This window comes from Lepidochelys olivacea (genome assembly GCF_965140295.1).
Source record: "Lepidochelys olivacea isolate rLepOli2 genome assembly, chromosome: 3".
In the NCBI taxonomy this organism is placed as follows: Eukaryota; Metazoa; Chordata; order Testudines; family Cheloniidae; genus Lepidochelys; species Lepidochelys olivacea.
Window position 1 is genome coordinate 39,198,090 of NC_140413.1, and position 21,192 is coordinate 39,219,281.

At 41.8% G+C, this 21,192-nt stretch overlaps 1 protein-coding gene across 8 annotated transcripts; it reads left to right on the forward strand.

Annotated features, from left to right (window-relative positions):
• Positions 1–1,144: 1,144 nt before the first annotated feature.
• On the forward strand, positions 1,145–19,585 carry ALKAL2 (ALK and LTK ligand 2). Of its 8 annotated transcripts, none has more exons than XM_084625024.1 (6): positions 1,145–1,216; positions 3,528–3,857; positions 6,438–6,491; positions 6,613–6,693; positions 8,183–8,248; positions 18,943–19,585. In XM_084625024.1, the coding sequence occupies exons 2-5, from the start codon at positions 3,599–3,601 to the stop codon at positions 8,245–8,247; spliced, it is 459 nt and encodes a 152-aa protein (XP_084481150.1). In that variant the 5' UTR covers positions 1,145–1,216; positions 3,528–3,598; the 3' UTR covers position 8,248; positions 18,943–19,585. The 8 variants fall into 8 exon arrangements, with proteins under 8 accessions (XP_084481150.1, XP_084481148.1, XP_084481146.1 ...); XM_084625022.1 differs by lacking the exon at positions 1,145–1,216 and adding an exon at positions 1,265–1,421; XM_084625020.1 differs by lacking the exon at positions 1,145–1,216 and adding an exon at positions 1,644–2,104.
• Positions 19,586–21,192: the final 1,607 nt, after the last annotated feature.

Below are 21,192 nucleotides of genomic sequence, written 5' to 3' on the forward strand. Positions count from 1 at the left end.
GCTTTGTTTCTCTTTGAAGTCTGTTTCTGAAGTTTTTTTGTTCAAGTATAGCTATTTTCAAATCTGTTATAGACTGTCCAGGAAGATTGAAGTGTTTTCCCACTGGCTTTTGTGCGTTACCGTTTCTGATGTCCGATTTGTGTCCATTTATTCTTTTACGTAGGACTGTCCGGTTTGGCCAATGTACATGGCACAGGGGCATTGCTGGTACATGATGGCATATATAACATCAGTAGACATGCAGGTGAATGAGCCTCTGATGGTGTGGCTGATGTGGTTGGGTCCTCTGATGATGTCACTAGAGTAGATATGGGGATGGGATTGTCGCTGCTCATACAAGCCCTGTCTGCCCCCCCCCCCAAAGCTCTGCCTCCACTCTTGTATGGGGCTGGCATTGCTGCTCCCCCACACATTCCTCCGCACCCCACTTTTTTGGCACAAGTGGGCATTTGCTCTTGTGATCAACTGATCAAGTTGGCAAGAGCAAATGGGACAAATGCCTACTTTTGCCAAAAAAGTCAGGAAGGCCGGAACTGCGCTTAAAAAAGGGACTGTCCAAACCAAACCGGGTCTAGGGTCACCCTATATATAAACTACTTGTAGGGTTTAATGAAAAGAAAATCCCCTCTGCTCCGTGTGAGTGTATGTGTGTGTGTGAGAAGGGCTTTAAGTTGTACTGATGAAAAGTGCTATATACACACCTACACAAATACGGAGTTTTCTCTCCCTCACACACTCTCTTTCGCTCACACACACTGTATGGATACAAAGACGCGAACTAGACTCAGGCATGGAAAGCACGTTCACCGGGCTTCAGCAGAGCAGTACTCTAGCCATTGTAACAATTTTATTGTAAAGTTTCGCACGCCCTGAAGAAGTTTACATGCACAATCTGGAATGTACAACCAAGAGAAAGGAAGGCTCGGGGGAATGGCTTCTGGAGGAAGGGCTCGGCTTAATTGCAGCCCCTGATCTCGTTCCGTTTCTTTCACCTCGGCCTCCCAGTCACTTTCACTTTGCAGCGGGACCACCCCCTCTAGCGAACGCTCCCCGGAGCTTAATTACACTCGCTGCCACTACGTGTCGCTGTTGTCAGCGCCTGCCTAGGGGATGGCACCGTGTCCACGGCTTGCCTGACACAAGTGTAGCAGGAGAAGGGGAGAGGGCGAGGGGACCGCTCTGGCTTTCCAGCTCCTAGCTTCACCTACCGATCGAGGTACACAGGCGCTGGGGGGCGTCCCCTCCCCTGCGTGGAGAATATGCGCCCCCCCCCCGGCTCGATCCGACTGGATAGGTGCCTGTTCGCTGCTGCGAGGGTGAGGTTTAGCCACGCAGTAAAAGCAAACAGAAAAGTTCAGCTGGATCATGTTTCAGCATCAGCCCCTGCCCCCCTTTCAGTGCGTTTTTTTGAGGCTGGGTGGGTGAGTATTAATTTGGCAGGATTCCGACTTAGGGGGCAGGGTTTTGCTGGGTGTCTCAAGGGGGCAGTGGGAAAGCTCTCTGCCCCGCGGCACTCCCCGCCGTGTGTGTGGGGGGGGGGGGACCGGGAGCGGCCCCGCTTGGGACAGCGTCCGCGCGGGATCGCGGCGCCTCGCTCCCCGGGCTGGCTGGGGGAGGGGGGGGGGATTTCCAGTCACGGCTCCTAGCGCTGGAGAATTACCCTTTACCAGAATAACTGAGGGAGGCAGATGCCGGCTCCTACCCAACGCTCCCGCGGCCACCTAACCGCAGACTTCCCGACTGAGGTGCCGCGCAGCTCCGCCCCAGACAGACGGACGGACGGACAGAAAGTTCCTGGCAACCACGCAGCTTCCCCCCGCGTGACAGCCAAGGCGCGCAGGCGGCGGCGCGGGGTCCGACGGGGGCCGGCGGACGGGGCTCGGCGCGGCGGGCGATGCCGAGGTCAGAGGCGCCTCCGCGCTTTCCCCGTTAAAGGCAGGGGCACAGCCCCACTCGGGACCGGCTCCTTACGTCGGCGCGAAGCTGAGGAGCGAGCGAGCCTGCACTGGGGAAGGGGGGGCTCGCCGGGTTGCCAAGCGGACTTTTGTTGCTTTCCTCCCACTTGCGAGTGACTCGATCCCATCTGCCGGAGCCGCCGCCTCGTGTATGTCCCGTAGCCTTTATAAGCGGCGGCGCCGGGGCTGGCCGCCATGGAGTAGCTTGTGGACGCAGCCTGTGCACCGGGACGGGGCGGGGGGCAACAAGGAAACTCCGGCACCGCGGGCTGCTCCTGCCGTGGGGGGAGCGAGCCAGGGCGGGCCGGGGCGGCGCGGGGGAAGCAGAGACAGGTAACGGCGGTGCCGGGCTGGCGGGGCGGCGCTGGGGCCAAGCGCTTCCCGCGAAGGTCAGACCCGGAGAGCCGGGCGCGCCAGGGATCAGCCGCGGGGCTGCTGCCGGCCGGCGGGGGAGGGTTACGCGACAGAGGCAAGGCAGGTGCGAGGCGCCTTCCCCTCTCCGGGTGCTTTAGGAGCCGGGAGGGGACTGAGCGCCGCTGGGCTCCCACGTGCCTTCCTTCCCTCTGCTGGGGCAGACTCGTGCCCGGGCCCTTGCGGTGAGACTGCGCAGGAGCTTCTCGACTTCCCTAGGGCAGGAGGGACGGACTGCGCTGGGTCCCCAGGCTCCGGCAGGGCAGCAGGCACAGCCCGCTCGTTTGCAAGCCCCTGGGGAGCAGGCTGCCTCTCTGGGCAATGGGTCCCCAGCGCCCTGTTGCCGCAGCCGGGTAGCGGGAAGCGGTGACTGCGCATGCCGGGGGGGGGGGGGGGTTAAACTTCACTCACGCCAGCGCTTGGACTGGCTGGGCAATGAACGCTCGCCTGTGGCTGTAGCAGTCAGAGCGGGTGTTAAGGTGCAAGTTTTGGAAAAGTTTCCGCAGCGGGCTGTTCCCTACTGCCTCTCGCTGGGCGGGCAGACGCCTCTGTTTACACAATTGCCCGCCGCCGGGATTTACTCTGCTGTGTTTCAGCGCTCAGGGATTACCCTCTGCTGCCACGCTGGAGATAAGAAGTGGGGGTGGGATAGGAAGGGCCAGGGGAGTCCTAGGAGTGTGCTCCTCCGTGCAGCCGCCTCGCTCTCTCCATCGGTGTAGGCTACAGTGACTTTTAAGAATGCCTTTCCTCTGGATCTGTGCGAGTCCCCCTTGCCTGGGCACTTCGGAGTCAGCACTGGCTGGACTTGTGTAAAACGTGAAGGCAGCATGGGAGTACTTTGACTCCTGTAGCTTTCGGGCGGCTGAGCGGCTCTCTAGTCCGCACTGCAGGCGAGAATAAAGTTGCTGCTGGCAGGGCAAGTAAAAGGCAGATTGGGTCATCTCCTCAACTGGTGCAAATCCTCTGACTTCACTTGAGCCCCGCCAATTTGCACCAGTTGGGAATCTGGTCCATTTTAAAATCTAAGGAGGTGGTGGGAGGGAGGAAACAAGGCACCCTGATTACATAATGTGCAAAGTAGCCTCTTTGCTCTTCCCCTGTAGTATTTCTGATTTCACCCCCGTGACTCGCCCTCCCCCCACCCCCATTTTTCTCTTTCAGTGAAATAGGAGTCCCCCCAAAGTGGATCATTTCTTTTCCTCTGATCATTCACTCTCCAGTTCAGACTTGCAATGAGTGGACTGAGGTCTCCTGTGCTGCTGGTGCTGGTGCTCTTAATGTTGTCAGCAGGTTATTGCAAAGAGAGAACCGACTCCATAGACCTAAAAGACAGGCAAAGCCTCTTCAATCTCATCATGGAGATTATTCAGGAACTGAAAAGGTACCACATGGAAGAGGACAACGGGGTGCAATACTTCTCCAACCACGATTATACTTTAGACCGAAGAGAAGTAGCTGATTATGGAGAGTACCAGGACGAGCAGAGAGCTGGTAAGTCTGCTCCTTTCCTTTCCTGGCAACTTTGTTCCCCTTGAAGGGGAAATCAGGCATCACTGTGCCAGTTCTTATAGGAGGTGCAAACCCCCTCAGGAGATCTGCAGACTTGCTTCAAAAATACAGAGGATTCCTACACAAGAAACTGCCTTTGAAAATCCCAGCGTAGAACTCCACTCTCACTTCAGTCTAATGTACTTCAGAAATGCATTAAGTTCAAAGCCAGAGCTGCATGAGTTTTGGTTTTATACACTTTATATTTATAAAGAAGAACAGTGAGATGGACTGGGGTAAAAAAATCAGGGATGAAAAGTCCTGTTTATCCTAGGTCATCTAGTCCAAGGGCCTGTCTTGTGGATTATACTGTTTTAAATAGCCCTGGATTTGACCATCTTGCCATCTCTCTGGGGAGACTCCACAACCTAATAGATCCCACACCTGGAAGTTTTTCCTGCTAGGCAGCGTCATTCCCCTTTTTGCTAACCTTATTCATTCCTTTAGCTTTTTGGTACTTGCACCTTTCAAATATTTGTCAATTTCATCATTTGTCCCTCACCACCATAGATTTTAATTCTTTCCTCCTAAATCAGCCCCTACGCCATTCTAATAATTTGAGTTGCTTTTCTTCAAGCTCTCTCCAGTCAGTATTGTTTCTGGTAATAAGGTTTTTCAGAATTGTATGTAATATCCCAGATGCAGTCACATCAGACTGATGTAGAGAAGGGACAGTTATATGCCTGTTTCATGATATCCTGCTTCTATGCATGCAGCTCAAAATTGAATTGGCCTTTCTTGCTTCCCTATTGCATTGTAAATTCATGTCTAGTTTGTTGTTCACCATCTCTCCTAAACAGAACTACTGCCTCTCAATTTTCCTCTTCCCTTGAGTATCTAGGTTTGGGATTATTTTTCACTAGAAATTTCAGTTTACACTTTCCGAGATGGATCTCATTTTGTTATTTTCTACCCATCTCTTTTGATGTCTCTAGACCCCTTTGTATCTTCTCTTTGTACTCAAAGTATTCACAGCTGCTCTTAATTTGGTGTCATGACTGTCATTAAAATGTGATTTTTAGCCCCTAATCTAAATAATTAGTGAAGATATTAAATAAAACAACCTAACAGTTCCCCATAAACTCAGAACAATAAGAACTGGTTCCTTTTTCTTAATATATGGTACAAGCTTAATGGGCCAAGTAACCAGTGCACTCTTGCTACAGTTGCACAGAGTAGTTAAGCAAAGCCAGCTGTAAACCCAGTTTTACAAGGAGGTTAAGCAGAGTTTATGGCCGTCCTGCATAAGCAAATCAGTGCAAAGCATCTGTCATGTACTGATGAATATGGCTCAATGAGAAAATCACTTCAGAAACAGACTAGTTGGTACAAGTGTCATTGGCTCTTGAAAGGGATGTTTTATTATTATTGTTATTATAATGGAATTTATTCCCAGAAAAGCTGCTGCCACTGAAAAGAAACTATTGCTTGGAGCCCTCCTTTATTTCAGTCTTAGCATCACTTTCCCAGCGCGTCTGTCCCATGGGAAACTTCTGAGAGAAGCATGTAAGCTTTCAATGCTTGTCATGACACAATTAGGTCAAATATGATATGGTAAATTTTACTCAGACTGACTAAAGTTAGAAGTAAACGAAGAATGACTTTTGAGAAATTTCTAAGCTCACCAGTGAATCAGATCTGGGTGGAAATGTTCTCTGATTTAAATGTGATAAGAGGTGCCTGGGGAATGAAAAGGCTGTGTAGGCATTTATGGTCAAATAAATAAAGTACAGTATCATATGCAATCAATGTGTCAGCATAGAGTTAGTAACTGAAAGCAATCAAAGATAACTGTAAAACAAGACACAAACAAGGGTTGACGCTAACATGGATTTCAGTAAACCAGTTTCATTTTGGCATCTGCTGAACACAAAATCCAGAGAAGCAAACCACAAGAGTGGGGAAAAGCAATTTGTTTTTTATATTCCTTTCCTGTGAATTTTATTTAATGCTAGAGATAAAACAAGGACTGTTTCTAGATTTCCTGTAAATATAACAATTCGATCTCATGTTCACAATAGTTATTTCAGATAGTGCTTGTCAATACTTGCCTGTGTGACAAAACCATGCAGGTGCTTGTAGGAGAATGTTGCATAGACAGCCACAGAGCAGCCCAGAGAGCATTCCCTGGTGTGTCTTTGAACCTTTACCCCTGGTAGAGTCTGCACGGTTTCTAAGCACCAGTGATCTTAAAGACCTAGATAAGGGGTAGCCAAAATGTGGCCCACAGAGCCCTACAATGACAGTGACTCATGCTTACTCTCATTTTTATGTGATTGTGGTGGGGCTGCTGGACACTAACGGTCCCAGCATTGTAATGCTCCATAGTCCTTTTAGCCGTCTCGCTATATGAAAGATAAAGGCAGCTGCAACTTGTTCCACTTTATGGCTCTCAATCTCCTAGTAAACAGTTATTCTGAGTCTCAGCTGAGCAAAATTTTGGCATCTCCTGTGGTTGCCCTACCATCCTGGACAAGTATATTTGCAGTGGAGTATAATTACTACTTTTTTTCCCCCCAACAGAAATAGTTCCTAGAGATTTGAGGATGAAAGACAAGTTTTTAAAGCATTTAACAGGTAAATTTAGATTTTGCACTGTATCCATCATTTCATACACATACCACCTAAGCCCCACTTCCCTTCTGGTAGGCCTTTTGTGCTGTGTTGACTCATGAGTTGTTCTTTTTCTGTATTTCAGGTCCTCTCTATTTTAGTCCAAAATGCAGTAAACACTTTCATCGGCTTTATCACAATACAAGAGACTGCACCATCCCAGCTTGTAAGTGCCATAAACCAAAGCTAACTTTTTAAAAAAAGAAAGCTATTAATTGGGGTGGCTACAGGAGATAATAGTGGCAATACTGTGCAACTATACACTGCCTTTCACTTAAAGGGTTCAGAGTGCTTTATGGATACTTATTGATCTTCACCTCCTGCCTGTGAGTTAAGTATTATCATTCTCAGTTTAGAGATGAAAAAATTGAGGCACAGAATTTCCAGTGGATATACTGTGTAAAATGATGGTTAAAACTGCTTTCTAGGATTCCAGGTTTATTGTCCCTTGATGTCTCCAAATCAAGTGCACTCAGTTTACCAGAAAAAAATTAATTGCTAGTGCTGCAAACTTAACCTGGGATCTGAACGCCAAGTGGGGCTATTTCCTTTTCATGCATCATCACTTGTAACACATACTCTACAGACAAATTATGGCATGTTACATTTTGGCAACTTCCTGTTCTTCCAATTATGCCCTCAATGGCATCTTTGAAACCCTCTTGCCTTCCTCCAGTACATTTCCTAGTGCTTTGTGTGGTTTGGTAGTATCATAGATTTTAAAGGTCAGGTTTTATATATCAAGAACTACTGACACTTTAACTGTAACCCAGGCTGCTAGCTGTAGGACTGCAGGAGGTCTTTAACTGAGCACGTGAGCAATCTTTGAATAATTCCTTTTCCATCTGCACTGCACAGATTGTACTGTACACAAAACAGATCACTTGACTGAACTTTGTAGGTATGAAACATTGTCTACCGTGACTGCTTCAGTTTTACTCATTACAACACCACCACTTCTTATCTGTGTAACAAGACTATGCAAAGATCTAAAGAATATATTGTAGGGAACTATCCTATACTGCCGGAGGAAACAAGATGTAACTAGTCTTTTCTTTTAATTCTATGAACTCAAAGATATTTGGACACCTAACTTCTATTCATTTCAATAAGAGTTAGATACCTTTGAAGATCTGAGCCTCTAAGACTTTATTGCTCTGTTCCTCAATTGTTCGAGAAGGACAATTAGTTGGAGGACTGCACTATTATTTATCTTAGTATTAGTTCACTGAGAGCTGCATTTCAATGATGGGACAGTGCCATTTCAAACACCTAATTTGCACAATCAAATGCCATGATTGCAGCTTCAGATCCCGTACTTGTGCACACCATAGCTAGTTAGATGTATAACTGGCCATATATTCATACACACAAGCTGTCTGCATGCACAATTTTGCTGTTTGTGCACAGAACCAAACAATTTGCAAAGAAAATGCACAGCAAATAGGCATCTAATATTTGAATGGTAATTCTTAAGCATATGGGGCCAAGGTCTACCCTGTTATAACCTAAGTCTTTAAATTAAAGTACTTACTAAAGTTAATTATGATAATTTGCACAGCACCTCTATCTATTTTATTTTATTTTTTGAAACCAAAATTAGTGATTTTAGCAGTGTCATTAAGTTATTGCATTTATGGTTTTTTTCATGGCAGACTATAAAAGATGTGCCAGGCTTCTTACTCGGTTGGCAGTAAGTCCAATATGCATGGAAGGATAAGGTAAGCTTTTTGAGAGAGGTAATAACATTCTACTGCATAGCAAAGCTGTGGATTTTGCATTGTGGACATAAAAAATTCATGAGTGTAAAAACAATCTTCCTTTGGCTAAGGTATTCCCTTTTCAGAGCACTTGACATAACTATCTTAATCTGGGAAAATACTGGCCATAAATAAAGGGTACCCCCTACTGGAAGGCATTATAAAGACCCACAGACATCAGCTGTGAATTATTCGTAGCAGTATGCAGTTAGCAGATAGTGACCTTGCTTTTATAGAACAAAACACAGCAGCCATAGCTGATTTTTTTTCAAGTGGACTCAATGTACAATTCTGTGTACTGGCACTGGCTGCCCTTTCACATGCACAGCTTTAAATGTATTAGGTACATTTTAATATGGATTAATATACACATGCAAGTTTTTAAAACATAGATGTCATTGGTATTTTTAGAATAATTCAGTTACCATTTACTTAAAACATTAAAAAACCCCAATATGTATGTTACTCAGATTTCTTTGGATTTCCATTATGTTCAACTTCTACTCCAAGGAGTTACTTTTTCTTGATGCACATGCTTAACTCTTTTTAGAGAGAATGGGAATTTCAGTGCACAAAAGGAAGAAAGTCCTCCCAAAATATCTATACCTCTAGGAGTTGACATCTTGTACACAAAGACTAGTCCATGTCCTCTCCCCCGTCAGCTGAGACAAAAATACAGTTGTATGTGATTTGAGAATTTTTAATAAATTCTATATTTTAGTTTTCCCTGGATATTAATATAATATAAAGTCACTAAATGAAGGTGGCAGGTCAGAATTAGGACTTCAAATTCAGCCCAAATCTTTCCTCATGTTTCTTGCCTCTCTGACTTTCTTCCCTATTTTTCTGTTCATACAAGAGATAGCTTTACAAGTAAACCAAACCAGCCACAAATCAGGTCTGTAGGTTCCTGAGGTCCTATAGCTGGAGAACTGCCCCCTTTTCTGAAAGCTTCATTTACCCTTAGTAATGTAGTCACGGAGGCAACTCCATGATCCAGATCTTGCCTGGTTAAGGGAGAAATCACAGAACCTATTGCATATGGCACTTAGGCTCATGAGACTGATGTTGGGTATGTGAGGTAAATTCCTTGTTCTAGGTAAGGGAACTCTGCAGTTCTAAGGTAGTGAATTGTGCAATTCAGGGAGCTAGTTGGCACCTATCATCTATACATTCTACTGCAAGACACAGATGGAATGGTACTGCTACAAATACCTGCCAGTAAGCATAGATGGGGGAGCACACCCTAAAATGCATTATTTCTTTTCCCCTTTCCCTGAAAGTCTCTCTGCATCAACACCTCCCACTGGCATTTTATGAGTTTTCAGGGTGAGAAGGGACAGCTTCTTTCAGGGGCACTTGTCCACTCTGAAACTTGGAGAGTTTCTATTAGAAAATCCATAATGCCAGGGGCTCAGACTCTCCTGAGAATGGGACATAAGGCGCAACCTCTGTTGGGTTGTCACTGATAGCAGCATAATTCTTGAGTGATTTGCTTTAGTGGGAAGGAGGACTGATTGTCATCACAGGTGCCTCAATATTTATAGATTTCACTAGCAAACTTGGAAGATCTATAGAGGACCATTCTTCCCCATAGAGATAATGCACTGAAACTGCCGCACAGTTCAACTTTTCCATGTAAGATACCTCCTCCCGTGGAAAAGCATGGTGGGGCTGTCATCATGTCCCATCAGCTCCCCGGAAGGAGCTCTGAGGAAGATCGTTCTCTTGCTCTTTTACACAAGCCCATCAAACCCATCTCTGTGCAGGCTGTGGATAATTTCTGTTGGAGCCAGCATTCTAGGTGCTTTTAAGAGATACTCAAAATTTTGCAACATAATGCCAATTAAATACATATACATACCAAACTGTAAAACCCATATCATATACTTAAGATAATTTAGCTAATAATCAAGCTCTAATAATCAGAATAAACAGCTGATATACAAGATAATAGAATGTAAACACGTCTTGCTTTTGCTGTCATCTTAGTAGCTACTAGTAAATCAAGAGTTAAGACAAACATTAAACATCAGGAACAAGGTTTTGCTTTGTTCTACCACTCTAAAGCAGTTACTTATGTGGAATTATTCCAGATTTACATGGGTCTAAAAGAGAGTGGAATTTGGCTCTAAATTCATAGTAGTTATAATGATGATAGATCTTTGGAATATTTTGCCACATTATGAGACATGTTTCATGTATACTCTTTCACTTTCCCTCACAATTTATACTCCAAATCCCCCCCCCCCCCATTTCATACTGCATCCTAAATTTAAGACAAAATTCATGGATGTATTCTTAATAAAAGTGCACAGCGATACATGGCTGCCTTTCCTCATTCGTTATTGCCATGCTAGCTTAAGTAGTGGTGTATAGGCAGTGATCACACATTTGGAAACGAATAAACCATACACTTGGAGGGCCCATTCTAGCAAAGCACTTAAGCATGTGCTTAACTTTCAACTCATGCTCAATGCTTTCCTGAATTAGGGCCTGAGGATAAGAGGACAAATTATGAAAATTCAGGAGAACTTTGAGATCTACAATATGTTTTTCTTCAATTTTAAAAAGAGGCTCTCTTGTTCTCAGTGGTGGGGAGTGGTTGCCTGCCTGCACTCACATCCTGCTATGGATAATACACCTTTTTATTCCACAAGTTTAATATGACCGCACTGTAAATTCTTAGTTATCTTTAAATCATGCTTTTGGGCACCTCTACCTAGTGGGAGATAGAAACAAACTCTTCATGGGGGCTGGTTATTCCATAAGTGCAGGGCTTCTTGCATATTCCTCTGAAGCATCTGGTACTAGCACCTGTCAGAGACAGGACACTGATAGAAGAACCACTGGTCTGATTCAGCATGAAAATACCCATGGTCCAAACTAATTAAATGACATTATTTTCTATTTCCATGTCTGGAGTATTTTCTTTATACAAGTCAAAACAGTAAGAGCTAGGGATTACTATATTACCTGGTGCTTTTCATTAGTAGATATCACAGTGCTTTACAAAGAAAAGTCAAGTTTCATTATCCCTATTTTTGGTACTTTCTGTCTTGCTCAGTAGTTCCCACTTTTATTTCATTCATCCCTTCCTGGCAGCAGGCTATGGATGTATTAACGCTAGTGACTGTTTGGAAAGCTGGCAGGTAGCTTTTGCTTATTTGCTTTGGAGATGAATGGACATATGTCCATGTTTTGAGATTATTTTGGAAAAAGGTTAGATTTGTTTTGGATTTCTACTCACAACATGTTCGGGATTATCACAACTTCAAGGTAGGCAGGAGGCTTCAGATTCCAGGAGGGAGATAAAATCAGTAGACACAAAGACAGCATTTAAACAATTGTTTCAGTGACAATACTTAACATTATGTACAATTTCTGCATAATACAGTCTTGAACAAAGGTGGATATTCACTAGCAAACCCAGCACAAGTTAGGCTGTGTGCTCTCAGGTTCAACAAAAGATTCTTAACATCCCTCTCTGCCATCAGATTCATAGAGCGACAAAAATCAATCTCGAGCAGTAGGAGTTCATTTACAGGTGCCAAAAAGGTTTAACCACATCCTCAATGAGAACATAGTCTCCTTTGTTCTTTGCTCAGCTGTTTATCTTAGACACTTGCACCACTGGCTGTCTATCCTTCCTTGTGAATTTTGGACACTGTTAAGATTTTTAGAAGTGACTAGTGATTTTGGGTGCCCAAACTGAGGCACCATAAAAGGGTCCAATTATCAGAAAGTGTATGTCATCCATCCTCTGAAAATCAGGCCCCTTTAAGGTGTCAGGTGAAGAATCTTAAAATTGTGGCACCCCAAACACTTTTGAAAATCTTGGCTGGTGTCTGATTGCTATTCATTGTGAAGCAGAATAGCCTGACATTAAGTGTTATCTTTAGGCTTAATTTTTGGCTGGATTTCTAGCTCTTCAGTATGCACAACTCCTTTGTGCCTGTGAGTTTCCCATCCAGTTCCACAACTTGCATGTGGGGAAATCCCTGATTGCATGTGCACCTATCAAGCCACATGCAACTATGATCATACTTTTGAGGTGAAAAATACGATTCCCTGGGGTAGAGCCACAATGTCAGAGACAGGGGCCTGTTAAATATTTTGTATACGGCTTGCTTTTTCCACTTGACTATAGTAAAACCGTAACATGCATATCATATTAGCCATCTCCCTTTTAGAGCATAATGAATTTTCTTAACATCTACTGAACTTCACAATGCAATGAGCCCTGAATATTACACCCTTCTGTAATTTTTTTTATTTTAACTGTTTAGCTATTAACTATTATCTTCATAAACAAATATAATTAACAAGTATTTACTACAAAAATGGAGAATAAGGTTATAGTAATTCTTTATCTAAAACTTTTTTTTCCATCCAGCCACTTGATAGGACTAAAGATTTTTTTAAATGGCAGCTGTAAAGAAATAAAAATGCTTGAAATGTACAACGTAGCAAGAGAATGCAATTGATACATCTTTAAATTAGAAAAATCAAAAGTCCCAACTATTAGTGAATCTAGAAGTAGTAAACTAAGGCTAAAAAAATAACTTTAATACCATGTAACAAGAAAGCATCATGATCAGCCAGTGAAATTTTTTCTAGTGAGGTACAGTAATTATAGTTTTCAAAGAAAAATAAGATCATTTTATAGTAAGGGAAACACTACTTTCTGCTTAAAGATGTAGGTTTCAATAGGGCAAGAATAGACCTTAAATCATATGGTATATAAACATCATAGGATGGTATATAGTATTCTTCTTAGCAGCATCTTAAAACTGGATGATGATAGTATTCTTTTGATGCACAGCTCAAGGACTGTAAGAACTTTTAATAACAATTTTTATCTAATGTGTTAACATTTGGTTATCTTCATGAAAGTTATCAATTCAGAGCTGTTAGAAATGCAACATAATACTTGAGATTTTTAAATGTACAAATTGGAAAACTGAAATACTGGTGTGTAGTGTGTTTTAGTCATTATTTCACAATTTCTAAATCAGAGCTGGGGTTCTTCTAAAAATGTACTGGAAATTACTTTCAACTGATGAGCACAGATCCCCCCCGCCAGCCTCTTATTCAAAGCCTCAAACAGAACAGAATTAAATGTCAGTCATCTACTCACACAAGCCCTGTTTTGCATAAACTTCAGCGTAAGTTTGTTTCACAGCCATGGGCCCTCTGCCAAGATACCTATGATACCTATTTCTGCAAGGTGTACCCTGATCTGTCAAATACAGTATCATGGACATAAGCCACCAAAACAGGCTGTTTGGAAACAACTGCTGAGGTAACAGGCCCCAGATGATTTAGACTTTGTAGGTGAGGACCAGATCTTTGAACTGGACACTCAACTAGCTAGGCATTACTTGGTTAATACCATGTATAACATTACAGCTTTGTTACCTCCAAGGTGTGAACCACTGTAGTTAGAGCCTCATCCTACAGAAAAGTAGTTTCCTAGGCACTCACAGGTGGAAAATAAGGATTTCTGACCAGTGTTGCAATCTGGAATCCTACAGTGGCATAGGATTCTACAGACTGTGTGCCGCAGCTGTCAGGCTGATTAGACTGGGGCCTTCTAATGTCCTACAATTCTATTTTATCTGTCACAGCTCATCACTGAACCAGGTTCTGTGTAGTCAGTCATGCTGGATGGATAACAGGATGCTATGGCAGCATAACTTTAAATTTCTTGATTTTTGGTGCTGCTTAAATCTTAACCATCATGCTGAATATAGTTTCTTGTAATATAAAAGGAAATAAAAAAGGATGAAATGAAAGTGGCCTATTTGATTTTGCAGTCAAAGGGCATTCAGGGTCTCCAGCAGAATGACAGACTGAGCCCTGGTCTACATTACAAACTTATGTCGGTATAACTATGTCACCCAGCGGTGTAGAAAGCGCTATGTCAATGGGAGGGCTTCTCCAGTCAACATAGCTACTGCCTCTCAAAGAGGTGGAGTACTTAAGCCAATGGGAGAAAAAGTAAAAAGCATGTTCAGTAAGCACTGTCAGCGTACAGGAGTCCTAAGTGTTCTCTCAGCCGAGTCCTAGTCTATAGCAAAGTTGAGGTATTTAGTTGCTTGCAGCAGTCTAGTTCAAAATTTCAAAGATGTGGGGAATTTTGCAGCATTAGGATATCAGAGGAAGGTAACTACTAGCCAATTTTTGGCCCCTTAAGTGGGTTTCTGAAAAGGTAGGGGAAACAGGAATGAAGGTGTGATGTGCCTCAGCATAGAGCATCAGACATCCTCAAAGTCTAATAAGATATCCAGACAAACACACATGTAAGTCTGAAAATCCCACTCTACACCTATCAGTTTCAAGGAAGCTGCACCTATTTTCCCCCCCTGTGGTCCATTAAGGACACCCACTTAAAGGTTTCCAGCTCCTAGCAGTCATGTCTCTTGGGCAGAGAGCCGCATCTCATTCTTTACTAATCAGGGGTTCTTTAAAGCTACAGTTCCCTGCCTACACTATGATATCCACAGGAAGACAGACTGCTTAAAAGGCTAGCATCTGTGCTTTGCTCTCTCTCCAGAAGCTATGCACAGTGCATTGCCCGCAATTATAAATTACCACACAGCTCTTTCTAAGCAAGCACACTTAAGGTGAAAGCATTACAGAGAAAGTATTACCAAAAAAAAAAAAAATAACCTACATGCATGCTAAAAAGTTTACCAGAGGTCACCCCCATTCCAACCTCAGGCTCTGGTAGATATGAATCCTTCAAAACCCACCACAACTGGGTTCTCCCTGTTGTTTCAAGTTCATAACTGTCTCCGATTCCAAACCTGAACCCAGGGTGGGCAGTTCAGTTGTTTCTTTATACTGTTAAGACCTTTGATCTCCAGTCTCCAGAAACAAGTAATTAGCAGATAAAGACCTCAGGGTGTAACTTCAAAAAAGGACAGCTTATTGCATAACCAGATGTAAGGAATTTGCATTAACCTCGCTTTCGGTATTCTCCAGGAAATCCATTTTACATTTATCCCATAGTTCGTTCTTGTCTGGCACATTTTCAGTATAGTTCTTTGAAATCCCAGGCCTCATATCACACTTTCCCTCCTAGAGAGATTCCATACAATTCCAGTCCACAATACATTTGCATTTAATATAATGGACTCCAACATACCTAAACTTAATTCAGTAAGGTCTCCAACTGATATGGCATATCTGTCACAATGCACACTTAAATTAGTAACTGTGTGCTATACACTATTTCCTATTTTTCAAACTTAGCAAAGCACAAATTCCTGATTAGCAATTTATATGCCAAGTTAAACATTTTAAATTCCCCTGTCTGAGTTCTCAATGGAAAATGCCTCAATTTTATTAAACAAAGTTTTTTCATGCTTAGAAAAAAATTTTTTTAACCTCACCAAAAAAAAAAAAAAAAAAAATCACTTTGGGGTTTAGAAGCAGCATGCATTTTCAGCTAATTTTTTCCTAGTGATTATGAGCCACTGAAAATAACTTAGAATGAAAAAGCCACATTCAATTAGAAGGGCCTGTCTACACACACAGTGAAACCAAAATAACTAAATTGGGTTTTATTAATTATTTGTATTGTGGTAGCACCTAAAAATCCCAGGCAAGGACCAGAACTCCACTGTGTACAAATGCAGAACATGAAAGCCATTGCTGCAAAAGGTTTACAATCCTGCTATTTTGATGCAAAGTTAATTTTTTACTGACTTGAGTTAACATCAAAATAGGATACTCAACTGAAAATAGAGTGTCAACACAGACTTGTACCAATATAATGAAAATATGTGAATTAAAAGTAATTTAATTATTTTGGTCCTGGTTTGTGTGTAGACAAGCTTTAAAATATTAGACCCTTAAAATTAGACATAAAAATAACTTGAGAACATGGAAAAATAAAATACACCAGTTAACCAGTTTGTGGGGGAGGGATAGCTCAGTGGTTTGAGCTTTGGCCTGATAAACCCAGGGTTGTGAGTTCAATCCTTGAGGGGGCCATTTAGGGATATGGGGCAAAAATTGGGGATTGGTCCTGCTTTGAGCAGGGGGTTGGACTAGATGACCTCCTGAGGTCCCTTCCAACCCTGATATTCTATGAACCTCTCATTTTGTAATAAATATCCATTAAAATGCATACTGTTGCTTTGCCTGCAAAGCTGCATCATGGAGATAATACTAAACTTCACAGTAGTTACAATGCTATGCATAATTACAACTTTAAGTCTGATGGTAAATAAATACCACTCAGAGATAAGTGTTTTGATAAGCTTCCATATCTCAACTACTTTTGACTTAACATTTCTAGCCCATTAGGTAGTATCTACATTATTCAGCTACCAGGATTCAATATGATTCAGTATTAGTCATTACTTCTCAGGAGATGTTCAGAGAAGGGTTAATACTAACATTCTATAATTTGCTGGGGGGTGGGGTAGATTTCCAGCAAATAAAAGGTCCACTGTTACAATTCCTACTTGAGTTGTCCCACTGTAGTCAGACTATACTAGTAAGACTAGGTCTCAAAACACAATACTAAATTTTTTGCTGTCATCTCTCAAGATCTTTTCTTTGAACTGAGTAAAAAAACTCCTAATCATAACATAAGAGCTGCCACATTAACTCAGTGATCTATCTTGACCGGTATCCTATCTCTGACAGTGGCCCATATTAGAGCTTCAGGGGGAGTGTAACAGAACAGGGCAATTATGGAGTGATCCACCCCTGTATTCCACTCCTGGCTTTTGGTAGTCAGAGTTTTTGGGTCACTCTGAACATGGGGTTGTCTCCTCGTATGGAAGCTGTTCCATACCCGTGATCATCTCTGTTGCCCTTCTCGGTCTCTTTTCCAATTCGAATATACCTTTTTTGAAACAGGATGACCAGAAATGCACTCATTATTCAAGGTGTGGGCATACAATGGATTTATATAGTGGCATTAGGATATTTTCTGTCTTATTTTCTATGCCTTTCCCAATAGTTCCTAACCTTTTTCACTGCTGTTGAGCATTGAGCAGAAGTTTTCAGAGAACTATCCAAAATCTTTCTTGGCTGGAAATAGCTAATTTAGAACCCATTACTGTATGTGTACAGTTGGGATTATTTTTTTCAATATGCACTACTTTGCATTTATCAACACTGAATTTGATATTTTGTTGCCCAGTCACCCAATTTTGTGAGATCCCTCTAATTTCTCGCAGTCTGCTTTGGACTTAACTACCTTGAATAATTTTGTATAGTCTGCAAACTTTGCTATTTCACTGTTCATCCCCCTTCCAGATCGTTAATCAATATGATAAACAGCACAGGTCGCACTACAGAACTCTGAGGGACCCTACTGTTCACCTCTCTTTTGTGAAAACTGACCATTCATTTATTTCTACCCTTTCTTTTGTATGTCAACCAGTTACTGATCCATGTGAGGAATTTCTCTCTTATCCCATGGCTACTTTTATTTCTTTAAAAGCCTGAAAGATCTTGTCAAAGGCTTTCTGAAAATCCAAGCACACTATATAAACTAGATCATGCTTATCCACATGCTTGTCTATTCCCTCAAATAATTCTAATAGATTAGTGTGGCATGACTTCCCTTTACAAAAGTTGTGATGACTCTTTGATAATTCTGTTCTTATAGTTTCTACTATAAGTTTGCTAGTTTGCTTGATACACTAGTTTGCTTGATACACAGGTTAGGCTTACTGGTTTGTAATTTCCATAATCTCCTCTGACGCCCAGCATTACATTAGCCACCGGGCACAGAGGCGGATATCAGTAATTTTGTTACTAGTTCTGCAATTTCATATTTGAGTTCCTTCAGAACTCTTGGGTGAATACCATCTGGTCCTGGTGACTTACTGTTTTAGTCGATCAATGTGTTCTAAAACCTTTCCTACTAACACAATTTGGGACGGTACTTCAGATTTGTTACCCACACCAGAGCTATTCTTTTTGGGCATCTCCCCCCACATCTGCTGCAGTGAAGACCGATGCAAAGAGTTAATTTAGCTTTTCTGCAATGGCCGTGTATTGAGTGCTCCCATTAACATCTCTGTCGATTAGTGGTCCCACTGCCTGCTTGGCAGGCTTCCTGCTTCTGCTGTATTTAAATAATTTTACTGTTAGTTTTTGCCTCAATGGGAGCATGCCTAGGCTCCTCAATCTTGATCCTGCCATTGGATCTATGTGGGCAGACCTTATGCCAAAACTATATTGGTAGTGAGATTTTAAGACTACAAAAATGACAGAACGTTAATAGCATTGTTGATATGTATTCAGATTTTGATTTCACTACTGCATTTAGAAATTGATTTATTCTGAAAAACTAAGCTTAAAGTATTAAATATTTAAAACAGTGGAATTTTGTAGTTTTCAAAATCTGTTTTCCAGGCATAGAGCATCAAAGAGATAGGAATAGCACAAAGAAGGATGCTTTTCCAAAACACTAATCTGTAAGGTTTCGTTAGTGAGTAGTGCGATATGAACAGAACAAGAAATGTACTACCAGATTTTCCAGAGACAGTTGTTGCAAAAATCTTTATTTACTAACTCTATTCAATCTGCCAGATGCATTTTAAACAGCTGAATTAAAATATGAAAATGATAAAAGGCAACTATCTTTTTTTTCCTTTTCCTTTTTTTTTTTTTTTAAACAGATATCACCATACAGAAAAGACACACCAAGAACCAGGAGAAGTGCCTTGGAAACCAACAGGGAAATAGAACTTAATACCTTTATAACATATTCCATTGTGAACAAGAGGGTTTATTTTTGCAGATTGACAGACTATTTCCCATAATTCTTTTAACTGTTTTGTATGTTTTCAACAGTTTGCAGATCTACATTCTTTACAGTAGTATAACTGCCAGTAGTACTTACTGCTCCATACTTAAAAGTACACTCCACATTTGATGTGTAGTGCTGCCAAAAATTACATGAACATGTACCCTTCAGCCAGAAATTAATGTTCTGTTGCTGAATTCTGAGACTTGGAGGGATGTTTGTTTATATACCCAGAACTCTTAATGAATCTACTCCACAGCAGTGGTTTTCACTTGATATTCTTCATGCTTATGCAATTAAGAGAGATTTTGGATAAAACAAACATGTTGGAGGGTCACATTGTACCCTTGGAGTACAAGTTACAAACTGCATGACAAATACAAAACACAATTCCAAGTGAACATGTTTTCTCAAGACAGAGGAGTGTGGATTTTGCATACACACACAAATATGCCATTAGTTTTCTGTTCAATAAATGTGTAAACATTCCAGCTAACGTGCAATATGTAAATACTGTAAATAACAAACATAAGTAATAAAGTGTTTGATATATTACATGATCTTCAATGTGTATTCTTTAAATGTCCCTTTAGAACAATGGTTTTCACAAACTAAACTCATGGTTACTCATGATGTTTTAGAGCAAAATAATCCGTAAATTATAATAAAATCCAATGCAAAATTATATCAGGAGCGTAACCTGTGAAAAGGTTAAACGAAGACTGCATCAGGAGGTCTCACTATGAAGTTCACTTTTCTTTAAAATCACCTACCCAACACATCTGGTGCATGGGTCATTTTATTTATGACCAAAAAACCCAAACCAAAAACCACACACTATGGAGCATTTCTAATAAATGCACTCCAGACACACAAGTTTTGACACTTAAGCTTTCTTTCAAATAACCATCTATTTTACACAAGTCCTTTAAATCATATTAGACTGTATGGTATAAAACCTTTGAGTATGATACAAGTAACTGGGACTAGGATTCTCATAGAGTTTAAGGCCAGAAAGGACCTTTAGATCATCTTGTCTGACCTCCTGCATACCTCACACTATTAAATTCCATCTAAATACCCTATGTTGAGCCCAACAAAGTAAATTAAACCAAAGTACTTGAGTCCTCAGAAGACTAAACTAATGTGTGCCACAGGCAGTGAATAGGAGATACCAAGGTGCCACCAATGCCATGCCACAAAACTGATTAGGAGAGATATGCTCAGATGATCCTAGAAGGCAAACCACACCCCAGGCTGCAAAGGATGACAAAAAGTCTTCAAGGTTCCTGCCAAACTGACTTTGGGGAAATTCTTGTGATCAGTTACACCCTAGGCAGCTGAGGAAGACACACTAGCCAGTCATCTGAGACGGAAAATTATGTGTATCAAATCAGAGTGCATGTCCACCCTAACTAGGAACCTGCATCTAGCTGTGGCATATCTCTGATGCATCAGGGGAAGATGACCCCTTTACCCATGATAACTGATTTGGGAGGGAAATTCCTTCCTGACCCCCTGCAGGTGACCAATTGAAGCCCTGCTGCATGAGATTAGATTATAATCATTATCAAATACAGAGCAATAGTGTTATGAGCAAACTGAAGACAATGTAAGCAAGCCTGTTCTCCCCAAGGCCTATGAAGGAAGGAGATTAACAACAGGGAGATTCATAGATTCACAGATTCCAAGGCCAGATGGTATCACCATGACTAGCTAGCCTGACATCCTGAACCTGAATTCTCCCAGAAACTGACTTCAAACATACCTTTCAGAAAAATATCTTTCTTCAAGGCTCCAAACAACAGTGAATCCACCACCTCCACTGACACTTCCCACTTAAATTTATGTTCCCAGTCAGTTGTGCTTAAACTTTTGAAAACTGGCCATTTGAAGATCCAAATATGCGCATTATTGGTTGGTGCCCCCACAAACCACATATAACCACATCATGACCGCTGACATCATAAGTGCTAATTTTTAGGCCAGCAAAAAGTATGTATGCTGGCTAGCATATTATATGTCAGATTAATAACGTGTTATCCACACCATATGAATACGTATTAGTATGTATTAAGCACAAATATTGTAACAGTAATATAGCATAAACTGGCCTGTACCA